The 18125-nt window shown below is 46.0% G+C and overlaps 1 protein-coding gene across 1 annotated transcript in view; it reads left to right on the top strand.

Annotated features, from left to right (window-relative positions):
- Window positions 1–18125, top strand: part of fbln2 (fibulin 2) — a 125523-nt gene that overhangs the window by 81158 nt on the left and 26240 nt on the right. Inside the window, exon 7 of the mRNA XM_036984360.2 lies at window positions 11586–11720. Within this exon, the coding sequence (XP_036840255.2) occupies window positions 11586–11720 (135 nt within the window). The remainder of the gene's footprint in view (window positions 1–11585; window positions 11721–18125) is intronic.

Raw genomic sequence — 18125 nt, 5'->3', positions numbered from 1 at the left:
TATTATGGATCCCCATTAGTTCCTGCCAAGGCAGCAGCTACTCTTCCTGGGGTTTATTATGGATCCCATTAGTTCCTGCCAAGGCAGCAGCTACTCTTCCTGGGGTTTATTATGGATCCCCATTAGTTCCTGCCAAGGCAGCAGCTACTCTTCCTGGGGTTTATTATGGATCCCCATTAGTTCCTGCCAAGGCAGCAGCTACTCTTCCTGGGGTTTATTATGGATCCCCATTAGTTCCTGCCAAGGCAGCAGCTACTCTTCCTGGGGTTTATTATGGATCCCATTAGTTCCTGTCAAGGCAGCAGATACTCTTCCTAGGGTTTATTATGGATCCCTATTAGTTCCTGTCAAGACAGCAGCTACTCTTCCTGGGGTTTATTATGGATCCCCATTAGTTCCTGCCAAGGCAGCAGCTACTCTTCCTGGGGTTTATTATGGATCCCCATTAGTTCCTGTCATCGCAGCAGATACTCTTCCTGGGGTTTATTATGGATCCCCATTAGTTCCTGTCAAGGCAGCAGCTACTCTTCCTGGGGTTTATTATGGATCCCCATTAGTTCCTGTCAAGGCAGCAGATACTCTTCCTGGGGCCCAAACACATTAAGGCAGTTACATTATATTACATATAAAACAAAATATTAAACAGTACATCATATAACATTATTACACCACTACATATCTACAATACAACATGTATAATACCACCATACAACAATATTACATTGTACGTGTGTGTGCTAGTGCCTGTTTGTGCATGTCTGTACCTGTGTGTGTGCTTGTGCTTGTTTGCGTATGTCTGTACCTGTGTGAGTGCTAGTGCTTGTTTGTGCATGTCTGTACCTGTGTGTGTGCTAGTGCCTGTTTGCGTATGTCTGTACCTGTGTGAGTGCTAGTGCCTGTTTGCGTATGTCTGTACCTGTGTGTGTGCTAGTGCCTGTTTGCGTATGTCTGTACCTGTGTGTGTGCTAGTGCTTGTTTGCGTATGTCTGTACCTGTGTGTGTGCTAGTGCCTGTTTGCGTATGTCTGTACCTGTGTGTGTGCTTGTGCCTGTGTGCGTATGTCTGTACCTGTGTGTGTGCTTGTGCTTCTTTGCGTATGTCTGTACCTGTGTGTGTGCTAGTGCTTGTTTGTGCATGTCTGTACCTGTGTGTGTGTGTGTGTGTGTGTCTCTTCACAGTCCCTGCTTCTACAGTGGGGCAAAAAAGTATTTAGTCAGCCACCAATTGTGTAAGTTCTCCCACTTAAAAAGATGAGAGAGGCCTATGTTGTACTGTGGAATAGAGTTCCATGTACTCATTGCTCTATGTAGTACTGTGGAATAGAGTTCCATGTAGTCATGGCTCTATGTAGTACTGTGGAATAGAGTTCCATGTAGTCATGGCTCTATGTGGTACTGTGGAATAGAGTTCCATGTAGTCATGGCTCTATGTAGTACTGTGGAATAGAGTTCCATGTAGTCATGGCTCTATGTAGTACTGTGGAATAGAGTTCCATGTAGTCATGGCTCTATGTGGTACTGTGGAATAGAGTTCCATGTAGTCATGGCTCTATGTAGTACTGTGGAATAGAGTTCCATGTACTCATTGCTCTATGTAGTACTGTGGAATAGAGTTCCATGTAGTCATGGCTCTATGTAGTACTGTGGAATAGAGTTCCATGTAGTCATGACTCTGTAGTACTGTGGAATAGAGTTCCATGTAGTCATGGCTCTATGTAGTACTGTGGAATAGAGTTCCATGTAGTCATGGCTCTATGTGGTACTGTGGAACAGAGTTCCATGTAGTCATGGCTCTATGTAGTACTGTGGAATAGAGTTCCATGTAGTCATGGCTCTATGTGGTACTGTGGAATAGAGTTCCATGTAGTCATGGCTCTATGTGGTACTGTGGAATAGAGTTCCATGTAGTCATGGCTCTATGTAGTACTGTGGAATAGAGTTCCATGTAGTCATGGCTCTATGTAGTACTGTGGAATAGAGTTCCATGTAGTCATGGCTCTATGTAGTACTGTGGAATAGAGTTCCATGTAGTCATGGCTCTATGTAGTACTGTGGAATAGAGTTCCATGTAGTCATGGCTCTATGTGGTACTGTGGAACAGAGTTCCATGTACTCATTGCTCTATGTAGTACTGTGGAATAGAGTTCCATGTAGTCATGGCTCTATGTGGTACTGTGGAACAGAGTTCCATGTAGTCATGGCTCTATGTAGTACTGTGGAATAGAGTTCCATGTAGTCATGGCTCTATGTGGTACTGTGGAACAGAGTTCCATGTACTCATTGCTCTATGTAGTACTGTGGAATAGAGTTCCATGTAGTCATGACTCTGTAGTACTGTGGAATAGAGTTCCATGTAGTCATGACTCTGTAGTACTGTGGAACAGAGTTCCATGTAGTCATGGCTCTATGTAGTACTGTGGAATAGAGTTCCATGTAGTCATGGCTCTATGTGGTACTGTGAAATAGAGTTCCATGTAGTCATGGCTCTATGTGGTACTGTGGAATAGAGTTCCATGTAGTCATGGCTCTATGTAGTACTGTGGAATAGAGTTCCATGTAGTCATGGCTCTATGTAGTACTGTGGAATAGAGTTCCATGTAGTCATGGCTCTATGTGGTACTGTGGAACAGAGTTCCATGTACTCATTGCTCTATGTAGTACTGTGGAATAGAGTTCCATGTAGTCATGGCTCTATGTGGTACTGTGGAACAGAGTTCCATGTAGTCATGGCTCTATGTAGTACTGTGGAATAGAGTTCCATGTAGTCATGGCTCTATGTGGTACTGTGGAACAGAGTTCCATGTACTCATGGCTCTATGTAGTACTGTGGAATAGAGTTCCATGTAGTCATGACTCTGTAGTACTGTGGAATAGAGTTCCATGTAGTCATGACTCTGTAGTACTGTGGAACAGAGTTCCATGTAGTCATGGCTCTATGTAGTACTGTGGAATAGAGTTCCATGTAGTCATGGCTCTATGTGGTACTGTGAAATAGAGTTCCATGTAGTCATGGCTCTATGTGGTACTGTGGAATAGAGTTCCATGTAGTCATGGCTCTATGTGGTACTGTGGAATAGAGTTCCATGTAGTCATGGCTCTATGTAGTACTGTGGAATAGAGTTCCATGTAGTCATGGCTCTATGTAGTACTGTGAGCCTCCCATAGTCTGTTCTGGACTTGAGCAGTTGTAATTTTCTGAAGTTCCTCTTTGTGGCACTGACCACACGACTGAAAAGTGGTCAAGGTGCGACAAAACTCGGTCTTGTAGGACCTGCCTTGTTGATAGTGTTGTTATTAAGAAGGCAGAGCATTGCTTTATTATAGACAGACTTCTCTCCATCTTAGCTACTACTGCATCAATATATTTTGACCATGACAGTTTACAATCTAGGGTTACTCCAAGAAGTTTAGTCACTCCACTTGCTCAATTTACACATTATTTATTACAAAATTTAGTTGAGGTTTAGGATTTAGTGAATGATTTGTCCCAAATACAATGCTTTTAGTTTTGGAAATATTTAGGACTAACTTATTCCTTGCCGCCCACTCTGAAACTAACTGCAGCTCTTTGTTGGGTGTTGCTGTAGTAGCTGACGGGTATAGTGGTGAGTCATCCACATAGTCTGCATCACTTCCAATCCCGGTTGTTCAAAAGTTTGGGGTCACTTAGAATTTCCTTGTTTTTGAAAGAAATGCACATTTCTGTCCATTAAAATAACATAAAATTGATCAGAAATACAGTGGAGACATTGTTAATGTTGTAAATGACTATTGTAGCTGGAATATCTACATGGGCGTACAGAGGCCCATTATCATCAACCATCACTCCTGTCTTCCAATGGCACATTGTGTTAGCTAATCCAAGTTTATAATTTTAAAAGGCTAATTGATCATTAGAAAACCATTTTGCAATTATGTTAGCACAGCTGAAAACTGTTGTCCCGATTAAAGAAGCAGTAAAACTGGCTTTCTTTAGACTAGCTGAGTATCTGAGTTTGTGTGTTGGAGGTTAACAGAAGATTAGGATTTGTAGAGAACCAAGGACATCATCAGAGAACAGAGGGCATCATCAGAGAACAGAGGGCATCATCAGAGAACAGAGGGCATCATCAGAGAACAGAGGGCATCATCAGAGAACAGAGGGCATCATCAGAGAACAGAGGGCATCATCAGAGAACAGAGGGCATCATCAGAGAACAGAGGGCATCATCAAAGAACCGAGGACATCATCAGACAACAGAGGACATCATCAGACAACAGAGGACATCATCAGACAACAGAGGACATCATCAGACAACAGAGGACATCATCAGACAACAGAGGACATCATCAGACAACAGAGGACATCATCAGACAACAGAGGACATCATCAGACAACAGAGGACATCATCCCACCCAGCTAGCTAACCACCCACCTGCCCAGCTAACCACCCAACCACGCAGCTAGCTAACCACCTGCCCAGCTAACCACCCAACCACTCACTCAAAAAGTGTGGTCTACATTATACCTTGTGACCATGTAGTAAGTGGCACACTATATCACTGAATTTGTTCAGGAAATGTGTCATTCTAATGCATGACACAGTATACACTGCTAGCTAACCACCCACCCACCCTCAAAGCTAGCTAACCACCCACCCACACTGCTAGCTAACCACCCACCCACCCTCAAAGCTAGCTAACCACCACCCAGCTAGCTAACCATCCACCCAGCTAGCTAACCACCCATCCACCTTGCTAACCACCCACCCACCCAGCTATCTAACCACCCACCCACCCAGCTAGCTAACCACCCACTCACCCACACTGCTAGCTAACCACTCACCCACACAGCTAGCTAACCACCCACCCACCCAGCTAGCTAACCACCCACCCACCCAGCTAGCTAACCACCCACCCACACTGCTAGCTAACCACCCACCCAGCTAGCTAACCACCCACCTACACTGCTAGCTAACCGCCCACCCACCCAGCTAGCTAACCGCCCACCAACACTGCTAGCTAACCACTCACCCAGCAAGCTAACCACCCACCCAGCTAGCTAAACACCCACCCAGCTAGCTAACCACCCACCCAGCTAGCAACCACCCACCCACCCACCCAGTTAGCTAACCACCCACCCAGCTAGCTAACCACCCACCCAACCAACTCCAGTGGATGAATGGCAGCATTGTGCTTTGTTCCCAGGCCTGGTGTGTCACTATGGATTTTCCTCTGCTGCTGACTGCTGCTGGCTCACAGTGCTTCATCATGGTGACAGAGTGTGTGTGTCAGGACATTTTTTACCACCATCACCACCTAACCCAGAGAATCACACACAATCTCTCTCCCTCCCCTCTCACTCCCTTCTCTCTCTCTCTCTCTCTCTCTCTCTCGCTCCCTTTCTCTCTCTCTCTGTCTCTCTCTCTCTCTCTCTCACTCTCTTTCTCTCTCACTTGCTCTCTCTCTCTCTCTCGTTCTCTCTTTCTCTCTTTCTCTCTCTCTCTCGCTCCCTTTCTCTCTCTCTCTCTCTCTCTCTCTCTCTCTCTCTCTCTCTCTCGTTCTCTCTTTCTCTCTTTCTCTCTCTCTCTCGCTCCCCTTCTCTCTCAATTCAATTGACTTTTGACAAGTTCATTATTACTTACATTGTCAAAGTATACATATCGAACAATAAAATAAAAATATATATTTAAATATAAAATATATATATATATATTTATATATGAATAAATGGTGGGACCAACAGGAATAATAATAGTAGTAGTGGACATGGGATTACCATTAACAACAACTTTAACAACAATATTAATCAGAACAACAATACATTAAAGCAATGGTAGTGGACCAGCGTCATCCTGACTGAGAAGACACATGACGTGGTAGTAGACCAGCGTCATCCTGACTGAGAAGACACATGACCTGGTAGTGGACCAGTGTCAACCTGACTGAGAAGACACATGACGTGGTAGTAGACCAGCGTCATCCTGACTGAGAAGACACATGACGTGGTAGTAGACCAGCGTCAACCTGACTGAGAAGACACATGACCTGGTAGTAGACCAGCGTCATCCTGACTGAGAAGACACATGACGTGGTAGTAGACCAGCGTCATCCTGACTGAGAAGACACATGACGTGGTAGTAGACCAGCGTCATCCTGACTGAGAAGACACATGACGTGGTAGTAGACCAGTGTCAACATGACTGAGAAGACACATGACCTGGTAGTGGACCAGCGTCATCCTGACTGAGAAGACACATGACGTGGTAGTAGACCAGCGTCATCCTGACTGAGAAGACACATGACGTGGTAGTAGACCAGCGTCAACCTGACTGAGAAGACACATGACCTGGTAGTAGACCAGCGTCATCCTGACTGAGAAGACACATGACGTGGTAGTAGACCAGCGTCATCCTGACTGAGAAGACACATGACGTGGTAGTAGACCAGCGTCATCCTGACTGAGAAGACACATGACCTGGTAGTGGACCAGCGTCATCCTGACTGAGAAGACACATGACGTGGTAGTAGACCAGCGTCATCCTGACTGAGAAGACACATGACGTGGTAGTAGACCAGCGTCATCCTGACTGAGAAGACACATGACGTGGTAGTAGACCAGCGTCATCCTGACTGAGAAGACACATGACGTGGTAGTAGACCAGCGTCATCCTGACTGAGAAGACACATGACGTGGTAGTAGACCAGCGTCATCCTGACTGAGAAGACACATGACGTGGTAGTAGACCAGCTTCATCCTGACTGAGAAGACACATGATGTGGTAGTAGACCAGCGTCATCCTGACTGAGAAGACACATGACGTGGTAGTAGACCAGCGTCATCCTGACTGAGAAGACACATGACGTGGTAGTAGACCAGCGTCATCCTGACTGAGAAGACACATGACGTGGTAGTAGACCAGCGTCATCCTGACTGAGAAGACACATGACGTGGTAGTAGACCAGTGTCAACATGACTGAGAAGACACATGACCTGGTTGTAGACCAGCGTCATCCTGACTGAGAAGACACATGACGTGGTAGTAGACCAGCGTCATCCTGACTGAGAAGACACATGACCTGGTAGTAGACCAGCGTCATCCTGACTGAGAAGACACATGACGTGGTAGTAGACCAGCGTCATCCTGACAGAGAAGACACATGACGTGGTAGTAGACCAGTGTCAACATGACTGAGAAGACACATGACCTGGTTGTAGACCAGCGTCATCCTGACTGAGAAGACACATGACGTGGTAGTAGACCAGCGTCATCCTGACTGAGAAGACACATGACCTGGTAGTAGACCAGCGTCATCCTGACTGAGAAGACACATGACGTGGTAGTAGACCAGCGTCATCCTGACTGAGAAGACACATGACGTGGTAGTAGACCAGCGTCATCCTGACTGAGAAGACACATGACGTGGTAGTAGACCAGCGTCATCCTGACTGAGAAGACACATGACGTGGTAGTAGACCAGCGTCATCCTGACAGAGAAGACACATGACGTGGTAGTAGACCAGCGTCATCCTGACTGAGAAGACACATGACCTGGTAGTAGACCAGCGTCATCCTGACTGAGAAGACACATGACGTGGTAGTAGACCAGCGTCATCCTGACTGAGAAGACACATGACCTGGTAGTGGACCAGTGTCAACCTGACTGAGAAGACACATGACCTGGTAGTGGACCAGTGTCAACATGACTGAGAAGACACATGACCTGGTAGTGGACCAGTGTCAACATGACTGAGAAGACACATGACCTGGTAGTGGACCAGCGTCAACATGACTGAGAAGACACATGACCTGGTAGTGGACCAGTGTCAACATGACTGAGAAGACACATGACCTGGTTGTAGACCAGTGTCAACGTGACTGAGAAGACACAAGACCTGGTAGTGGACCTGTGTCAACATGACTGAGACGACACATGACCTGGTAGTGGACCAGTGTCAACATGACTGAGAAGACACATGACCTGGTAGTGGACCAGTGTCAACATGACTGAGATGACACATGACCTGGTAGTGGACCAGTGTCAACATGACTGAGAAGACACAAGACTTGGTATTAGACCAGTGTCAACATGACTGAGAAGACACATGACCTGGTAGTAGACCAGTGTCAACATGACTGAGAAGACACATGACCTGGTTGTAGACCAGTGTCAACATGACTGAGAAGACACATGACCTGGTAGTAGACCAGTGTCAACATGACTGAGAAGACACATGACCTGGTAGTAGACCAGTGTCAACATCACTGAGAAGACACATGACCTGGTAGTGGACCAGTGTCAACCTGACTGAGAAGACACATGACCTGGTAGTGGACCAGTGTCAACATGACTGAGAAGACACATGACCTGGTAGTGGACCAGTGTCAACATGACTGAGAAGACACATGACCTGGTAGTGGACCAGCGTCAACATGACTGAGAAGACACATGACCTGGTAGTGGACCAGTGTCAACATGACTGAGAAGACACATGACCTGGTTGTAGACCAGTGTCAACGTGACTGAGAAGACACAAGACCTGGTAGTGGACCAGTGTCAACATGACTGAGAAGACACATGACCTGGTAGTAGACCAGTGTCAACATCACTGAGAAGACACATGACCTGGTAGTGGACCAGTGTCAACCTGACTGAGAAGACACATGACCTGGTAGTGGACCAGTGTCAACATGACTGAGAAGACACATGACCTGGTAGTGGACCAGTGTCAACATGACTGAGAAGACACATGACCTGGTAGTGGACCAGCGTCAACATGACTGAGAAGACACATGACCTGGTAGTGGACCAGTGTCAACATGACTGAGAAGACACATGACCTGGTTGTAGACCAGTGTCAACGTGACTGAGAAGACACAAGACCTGGTAGTGGACCAGTGTCAACATGACTGAGAAGACACAAGACTTGGTATTAGACCAGTGTCAACATGACTGAGAAGACACATGACCTGGTAGTAGACCAGTGTCAACATGACTGAGAAGACACATGACCTGGTTGTAGACCAGTGTCAACATGACTGAGAAGACACATGACCTGGTAGTAGACCAGTGTCAACATGACTGAGAAGACACATGACTTGGTAGTAGACCAGTGTCAACATGACTGAGAAGACACATGACCTGGTAGTAGACCAGTGTCAGCATGACTGAGGAGACACATGACCTGGTAGTAGACCAGTGTCAACATGACTGAGAAGACACATGACCTGGTAGTAGACCAGTGTCAACATGACTGAGAAGACACATGACCTGGTAGTAGACCAGTGTCAACATGACTGAGAAGACACATGACCTGGTAGTAGACCAGTGTCAACATGACTGAGAAGACACATGACCTGGTTGTAGACCAGTGTCAACGCGACTGAGAAGACACATGACGTGGTAGTAGACCAGTGTCAACATGACTGAGAAGACACATGACCTGGTAGTAGACCAGTGTCAACATGACTGAGAAGACACATGACGTGGTATGAAAGACAAAACAAGATGGGAAATATTATTGACATTACTTTGCACTTTTCACTGGCTGTCCCTCAGGTTGTGGCAGGAGGACACATATGTCACGGCTGCCAAAACTGCACATTTTGGCTTTTCACCCAATAAATATTAGATTTTTTTCTTCATCTTTTATAGTTTCAAATTCTTTGTATTGAATTATAATTTTGGGAAAGACATATTCTCTTAGGTCTGAGTATTTGTCACAGTAATAATAGGAAATGCAGCTCGGTCTCTTCCTCTCCCCTGGAGCAGAGTGAGCACAGCCTGTCTTCTCTGGGCAGCCAGGTTTGTCTGTGACGACCGGTCTCTATAGCCAGACTGTCCTCTCTGGGCAGCCAGGTTTGTCTGTGACGACCGGTCTCTATAGCCAGACTGTCCTCTCTGGGCAGCCAGGTTTGTCTGTGAAGACCGGTCTCTACAGCCAGACTGTCCTCTCTGGGCAGCCAGGTTTGTCTGTGACGACCGGTCTCTACAGCCAGACTGTCCTCTCTGGGCAGCCAGGTTTGTCTGTGACGACCGGTCTCTATAGCCAGACTGTCCTCTCTGGGCAGCCAGGTTTGTCTGTGACGACCGGTCTCTATAGTCAGACTGTGCTCTCTGGGCAGCCAGGTTGGTCTGTGACGACCGGTCTCTACAGCCAGACTGTCCTCTCTGGGCAGCCAGGTTTGTCTGTGACGACCGGTCTCTATAGCCAGACTGTCCTCTCTGGGCAGCCAGGTTTGTCTGTGAAGACCGGTCTCTACAGCCAGACTGTCCTCTCTGGGCAGCCAGGTTTGTCTGTGACGACCGGTCTCTACAGCCAGACTGTCCTCTCTGGGCAGCCAGGTTTGTCTGTGACGACCGGTCTCTATAGCCAGACTGTCCTCTCTGGGCAGCCAGGTTTGTCTGTGACGACCGGTCTCTATAGTCAGACTGTGCTCTCTGGGCAGCCAGGTTGGTCTGTGACGACCGGTCTCTATAGCCAGTCTGTGCTCACTGAGTCTGTACCTAGTCAATGTTTTCCTCAGTTTTCTATCAGTCACTGTGGTCAGATAGTCTCCCACCATGTACTGTCTGTTTAGAGACAAATAACATTGAAGTTTACTTTGATTTGTTGTGGTGTCTTTCCAATAGGTGATATATTTTTCTTTTTGTTTTGTGATGATTTGGTTGGGCCAGATTTTCTGAGTGCTGTCCTGAGGCTGTATGAGGTTGGTTTGGGTTGGTGAACTGAGTCTCAGAACCAGGTGGCTGAGTGTTGTCCTGAGGCTCTATGGGGTTGGTTTGGGTTGGTGAACTGAGCCTCAGAACCAGTTGGCTGAGTCCTGTCCTGAGGCTCTATGGGGTTGGTTTGGGTTAGTGAACTGAGCCTCAGAACCAGCTGGCTGAGTGCTGTCCTGAGGCTCTATGGGGTTGGTTTGGGTTGGTGAACTGAGCCTCAGAACCAGCTGGGTGAGGGGACTCTTCTCTTGTTTCATCTCTTGACATTGTAGAGCTGTGTGATGGAATGTTTTGGGATCACTTATTTTTAGATGGTTGTAAAATCTGATGTCTCTTTTTTCTATTAGAATGAGGAGGGTATTGGCCCCCTTCTGCTCTACATACGTTATTTGGAGTTTTTCTTTGCACATGCAATACAGTCTTGCAAACCTCTGCATGCAGTATTTCGATTGGATGTTTGTCCCATTTGGTAAATTCATTATTAGAGATTGGACCCCATACTTCACTGCCATATAGAGCAACTGGTTCTAGAACTGATTGGAACATTTTGAGCCAGATTCTAATTGGAATTTTGATTTTAATGTTCCTTTTAATGGCATAGAATGCTCTTCATGCGTTGTCTCTCAGCTCATTCACAGCCATGTGAAAGCTACCTGTGTTGCTGATATTTAGTCCTAGATACAGTATGTGTAGTTTTTGGTGTGTTCTAATAGAACTGTGTCCAATTATAATTTATATGTGTCATCCTGATTTTCTCTCTCGCTCCCATTCTCTCTCTTTCTCTCCCTTTCTCTCTTTCTACATTTTCTCTTATTTTCTCTCTCTCTCTCCCATACTCTCCCTGTCCCTCACCCTCTCTCTCTCTCCCTCTCTAACCCCTAACAGATGTGAATGAGTGTGTGACCAGCACGCACAGTTGCCAGGCCAGTGAGCGCTGTGTGAACACCGTGGGATCGTTTGTGTGTGAGAGGACCGTCACTTGTCCTGCTGGCTTCCAGCTCAGGAACCAAGTCTGTGAGGGTGAGTTGGTCAACATCATCATCATTATGATTATGAAGTAAAATTGGTTTATTTTACTTAAGCTAATAAGTTAAATATAGTTAAATAAAGGTTCAATAAAAAAAATATATATAGTCAAAGTTAAATTTAGTAAAATAATTGGTCTGATTTCTTTGCTAGACTACAGTATCAACATTAATACTTTGGATTGTGGGACGGTTAGATCACATATTTAATCACTAAAAACGCCCCTCAACGTCATACCCTTTAAGTTTGTGTCTAAAGTGCTGGGAAAGTGGGCAACATGGCAGTGTGAAATTGTAGATGACAAGTTGTTGATGTGGTTACTAAAACAGCTGGGTTGTAGATTTACACAATACATGTCCTATATATATATATATATATATATATATATATATATATACATACCCACTAAGTCAATACATGTCATATATATATATATATATACAGTGCCTTGCGAAAGTATTCGGCCCCCTTGAACTTTGCGACCTTTTGCCACATTTCAGGCTTCAAACATAAAGATATAAAACTGTATTTTTTTGTGAAGAATCAACAACAAGTGGGACACAATCATGAAGTGGAACAACATTTATTGGATATTTCAAACTTTTTTAACATATCAAAAACTGAAAAATTGGGCGTGGTGTTTCATAAGGACAGGAGGATTGGTGGTGGAACATGGGGTTTCATAAGGACAGGAGGATAGGTGGTGGAACATGGGGTTTCATAAGGACAGGAGGATTGGTGGTGGAACATGGGGTTTCATAAGGACAGGAGGATTGGTGGTGGAACATGGGGTTTCATAAAGTACACATTTTCCCTGTTCTTTAACTTTCTCAACATTAAATAACGGAGCTTATGCAGCTTGAATGGTGAATGTTTTAGGTACGAACGGTCTACGAGGGATATGAATGTTTTGCCCTTGTTGCATACAATGTATTTGGACGGGAAGATGAAAACAACTGGTGGCCTTTGGGCTATGTGTAGCTGTGATTAAGACCGCAGGCTAAACTCTCTTTCCACCCTCTCATCTCTCCTCTCTCTCTTTCTATCTCTCACTCCCTCACTGTCTCTTCTCCTTCCTCTCTTTTTCTCTCCTCCCTCTTTCTTCATGTCTCTCTCTCCTCTTTTCTTATCCTTTCTCTCATTCTTCTGGACTGTCCGCTGAGAGGAACAGCCCAGATGTATTCTGAGTCATGTCATCAGTTAGCCTGGGAGGTTTTAAAAGGTTCAGATTTGGAAGTTTTTAAATCACCCTAGAGTCCTCAAACTCCTCTCCCTTCTTCCTTCCCTCTAGCCCTGTTCTCTCCTCCCTCCCTGTTAACTCCCTCCTCTCCCTCGCTCCCTCCCTCCTAGGGCTGTGGCGGTAATGACATTGTGTGATTGTCAAGCAAGCAGTCTACACCATCACAATAAATCCATGTAATATAGTCTACCTACACCATCACAATACATCCATGTAATATAGCCTACACCATCACAATAAATCCATGTAATATAGTCTACCTACACCATCACAATAAATCCATGTAATAAGGTCTACACCATCACAATAAATCCATGTAATATAGCCTACCTACACCATCTCAATAAATCCATGTAATATAGTCTACCTACACCATCACAATAAATCCATGTAATATAGCCTACCTACACCATCACAATAAATCCATGTACTATAGTCTACACCATCACAATAAATCCATGTAATGTAGTCTACCTACACCATCACAATAAATCCATGTAATATAGCCTACACCATCACAATAAATCCATGTAATATAGTCTACCTACACCATCACAATAAATCCATGTAATAAGGTCTACACCATCACAATAAATCCATGTAATATAGCCTACCTACACCATCACAATAAATCCATGTAATGTAGTCTACCTACACCATCACAATAAATCCATGTAATATAGCCTACACCATCACAATAAATCCATGTAATATAGTCTACCTACACCATCACAATAAATCCATGTAATAAGGTCTACACCATCACAATAAATCCATGTAATATAGCCTACCTACACCATCACAATAAATCCATGTAATATAGTCTACCTACACCATCACAATAAATCCATGTAATATAGTCTACCTACACCGTCACAATAAATCCATGTAATATAGTCTACCTACACCATCACAATAAATCAATGTAATATAGTCTACCTGCAGTGGTGGGTGGTATAAGGTGCTTTAGTAACAAAACGGATGGCACTGTGATAAACTGCATCCAGTTTGCTGAGTAGAGTATTGGAAGCTATTTTGTAGATGACATCGTCGAAGTCAAGGATCGGTAGGATAGTCAGTTTTGCGGCGTGAGTGAAGGAGGCTTTGTTGCGAAATAGAAAGCCGACTCTAGATTTGATTTTAGATTGGAGATGTTTGATATGAGTCTGGAAGGAGAGTTTACAGTCTAGCCAGACACCTAGGTACTTATAGATGTCCACATATTCTAGGTCGGAACCATCCAGGGTGGTGATGCTAGTCGGGCGTGCGGGTGCAGGCAGTGAACGGTTGAAAAGCATGCATTTGGTTTTACTAGCGTTTAAGAGCAGTTGGGGGCCACGGAAGGAGTGTTGTATGGCATTGAAGCTCATTTGGAGGTTAGATAGCACAGTGTCCAAGGAAGGGCCAGAAGTATACAGAATGGTGTCGTCTGCGTAGAGGTGGATCAGCGAATGGCCCGCAGCAAGAGCAACATCATTGATATATACAGAGAAAAGAGTCGGCCCGAGAATTGAACCCTGTGGCACCCCCATAGAGACTGCCAGAGGACCGGACAACATGCCCTCCGATTTGACACACTGAACTCTGTCTGCAAAGTAGTTGGTGAACCAGGCAAGACAGTCATTAGAAAAACCGAGGCTACTTAGTCTGCCGATAAGAATATGGTGATTGACAGAGTCGAAAGCCTTGGCCAGGTCGATAAAGAAGGCTGCACAGTACTGTCTTTAATCAATGGCGGTTATGATATCGTTTAGTACCTTGAGCGTGGCTGAGGTGCACCCGTGACCGGCTCGGAAACCAGATTGCACAGCGGAGAAGGTACGGTGGGATTCGAGATGGTCAGTGATCTGTTTGTTGACTAGGCTTTCGAAGACCTTAGATAGGCAGGGCAGGATGGATATAGTTCTGTAACAGTTTGGGTCAAGGGTGTCTCCCCTTTGAAGAGGGGGATGACTGCGGCAGCTTTCCAATCCTTGGGGATCTCAGACGATATGAAAGAGAGGTTGAACAGGCTGGTAATAGGGGTTGCGACAATGGCGGCGGATAGTTTCAGAAAAAGATGGTCCAGATTGTCAAGACCAGCTGATTTATACGGGTCCAGGTTTTGCAGCTCTTTCAGAACATCTGCTATCTGGATTTGGGTAAAGGAGAAGCTGGGGAGGCTTGGGCGAGTAGCTGCGGGGGGGAGGCGGAGCTGTTGGCCGAGGTTGGAGTAGCCAGGAGGAAGCCATGGCTAGCCGTTGAGAAATGCTTGTTGAAGTTTTCGATTATCATCGATTTATCAGTGGTGACCGTGTTACCTAGCCTCAGTGCAGCGGGCAGCTGGGAGGAGGTGCTCTTGTTCTCCATGGATTTTACAGTGTCCCAGAACTTTTTGTAGTTAGAGCTACAGAATGCAAATTTCTGCTTGAAAAAGCTGGCCTTTCCTGACTGACGGCGTGTATTGGTTCCTGACTTCCCTGAACAGTTGCATATCGCGGGGACTATTCGATGCTATTGCAGTCCGCCACAGGATGTTTTTGTGCTGGTCGAGGGCAGTCAGGTCTGGAGTGAACCAAAGGCTATATCAGTTCTTAGTTCTGCATTTTTTGAACGGTGCATGCTTATCTAAGATGGTGAGGAAGTTACTTTTAAAGAATGACCAGGCATCCTCAACCGACGGGATGAGGTCAATATCCTTCCAGGATACCCGGGCCAGGTCGATTAGAAAGGCCTGCTCGCAGAAGTGTTTTAGGGAGCGTTTGACAGTGATGAGGGGTGGTCGTTTGACTGCGGGCCCGTAGCGGATACAGGCAATGAGGCAGTGATTGCTGAGATCCTGATTGAAGACAGCGGAGGTGTATTTGGAGGGCTGGTTGGTCAGGATAAAGTCTATGAGGGTGTCCTTGTTTACAGATTTAGGGTTGTACCTGGTGGGTTCCTTGATGATTTGTGTGAGATTGAGGGCATCTAGCTTAGATTGTAGGACTGCCGGGGTGTTAAGCATATCCCAGTTTAGGTCACCTAACAGAACAAACTCTGAAGCTAGATGGGGGACGATTAATTCACAAACGGTGTCCAGGGCACAGCTGGGAGCTGAGGGCGGTCGGTAGCAGGCGGCAACAGTGAGAGACTTATTTCTGGAGAAAGTAATTTTTAAAATTAGTAGTTCGAACTGTTTGGGTATGGACGTGGAAAGTATGACATTACTTTGCAGGCTATCTCTGCAGTGGACTGCAACTCCGCCCCCTTTGGCAGTTCTATCTTGATGGGAAATGTTATAGTTGGGTATGGACATCTCAGAATTTTTGGTGGCCTTCCTGAGCCAGGATTCAGACACGGCAAGGACATCAGGGTTGGCGGAGTGTGCTAAAGCAGTGAGTAAAACAAACTTAGGGAGGAGGCTTCTGATGTTGACATGCATGAAACCAAGGCTTTTTCAATCACAGAAGTCAACAAATGAGGGTGCCTGGGGACATGCAGGGCCTGGGTTTACCTCCACATCACCTGCGGAACAAAGGAAGGAGTAGTATGAGGGTGCCGCTAAAGGCTATCAAAACTGGTCGCCTAGAGCGTTGGGGACAAAGAATAAAAGGAGCAGATTTCTGGGCATGGTAGAATATATTCAGGGCACAATGCGCAGACAGGGGTATGGTGGGGTGTGGGTACAGCGGAGGTAAGCCCAGCCACTGGGTGATGATAAGAGAGGTTGTATCTCTGGACATGCTGGTTGTAATGGATGAGGTCACCACATGTGTGGGTGGTTGTACAAAGGAGGTATCAGAGGTATGAAGAGTGGAACTAGGGGCTCCATTGTAAACTAAAACAATGATAACTAACCTGAACAACAGTATACAAGGCATATTGACATTTGAGAGAGTCATACAGCGAGGCATAAAGTAATCGCAGGTGTTGATTGGGAGAGCTAGCTAAAACAACAGGTGAGACAACAACAGCTCATCAGCTAACACAACAACAGCAGGTAAAATGGCGATGACTAGGCAGCGAGGGTCGGATTAACTACACACAGAGCCTGAGTTCGCGGCTGGGGCCGACAGATAAAAAATAAATAAACAGAATGGAGTACCGTGATTAATGGACAGTCCAGCAGGCATCAGCTATGTAGCCAAGTGATCATAGTGTCCAGAGGGCAGCAGTAGATGGAACAGGGGACCGCCACTACACTAGCACTCGGGCGACACGACGTTTAAAGTTAGTAGCGTCTGCTCTGAAGGAGGTCGGATGAAGGCACAGCAGGTGGAGTATTCGTCGGCAGACCAGTCGTGGTGGTGTGGCGGGGGGTCGTGTCGACAGAGAATCCGAGCCAGATGGCGAAAGAGGTATTGTAGAATTTAGTTTGCTAGCCGGGAGATGCGCCTGGCTCACTGCTAACTGGTGCTAGCTTCATGGAAGTGGCGTTAGCCACTATAGCCAATCGGTAGCAGCGGTGAACCGGTGCCAAGGTCCAGAGTTTACAGCAAGGATCCGGTGGAGTATTGGGCTCTAACCGTGTATGAGTGGGGTTCGGGTGAACAGCTGAGTAGGCCGGGAGGTGGGCCTCAGGGATAGCTTCGGTACTAGATGCCACGGTGAGTGCAAGCTAGCTGTGAGGTAGCTAGCTGCAAGCTAGCTGTGAAGATCAAAAGTAGTGGTCCAGGGATTACGGCAGGAATCCAGTGTTGTTGTGGAGAGACAGTCCGATACTGGTAGACTGGCCAGTATTATCCAGGCTAAAAACAGGGCTGGTGTCTGTGCAGAAGGTTGGGTTGAGGTTGGGTGATTTTGGAGGCCAGGACATCTGATGCAGCACTCCATCACTCTCCTTCTTGGTCAAATAGCCCTTGCACAGGCTGGAGCTGTGTTGGGTCATTGTCCTGTTGAAAAACAAATGATAGTCCCAGTAAGCACAAACCAGGTGGGATGGCATATCGCTGCAGAATGCTGTGGTAGCCATGCTGGTTAAGTGTGCCTTGAATTCTAAATAAATCACAGACAGTGTCACCAGCAAAGCACCCCCACACCATCACACCTCCTCCTCCATGCTTCACGGTGGGAACCACACATGCGGACATCAACCGTTCACCTGTGTCTCACAAAGACATGGCGGTTGGAACCAAAATTCTGATATGTTCACTCATCAGACCAAAGGACAGATTTCCACCAATCTAATGTCCATTCAT

The sequence above is a fragment of the Oncorhynchus mykiss genome, chromosome 7, assembly GCF_057628025.1.
Source record: "Oncorhynchus mykiss isolate SJ-2025 chromosome 7, ASM5762802v1, whole genome shotgun sequence".
NCBI lineage: Eukaryota > Metazoa > Chordata > Actinopteri > Salmoniformes > Salmonidae > Oncorhynchus > Oncorhynchus mykiss.
This window is presented reverse-complemented; position numbering and strand designations above follow the sequence as displayed.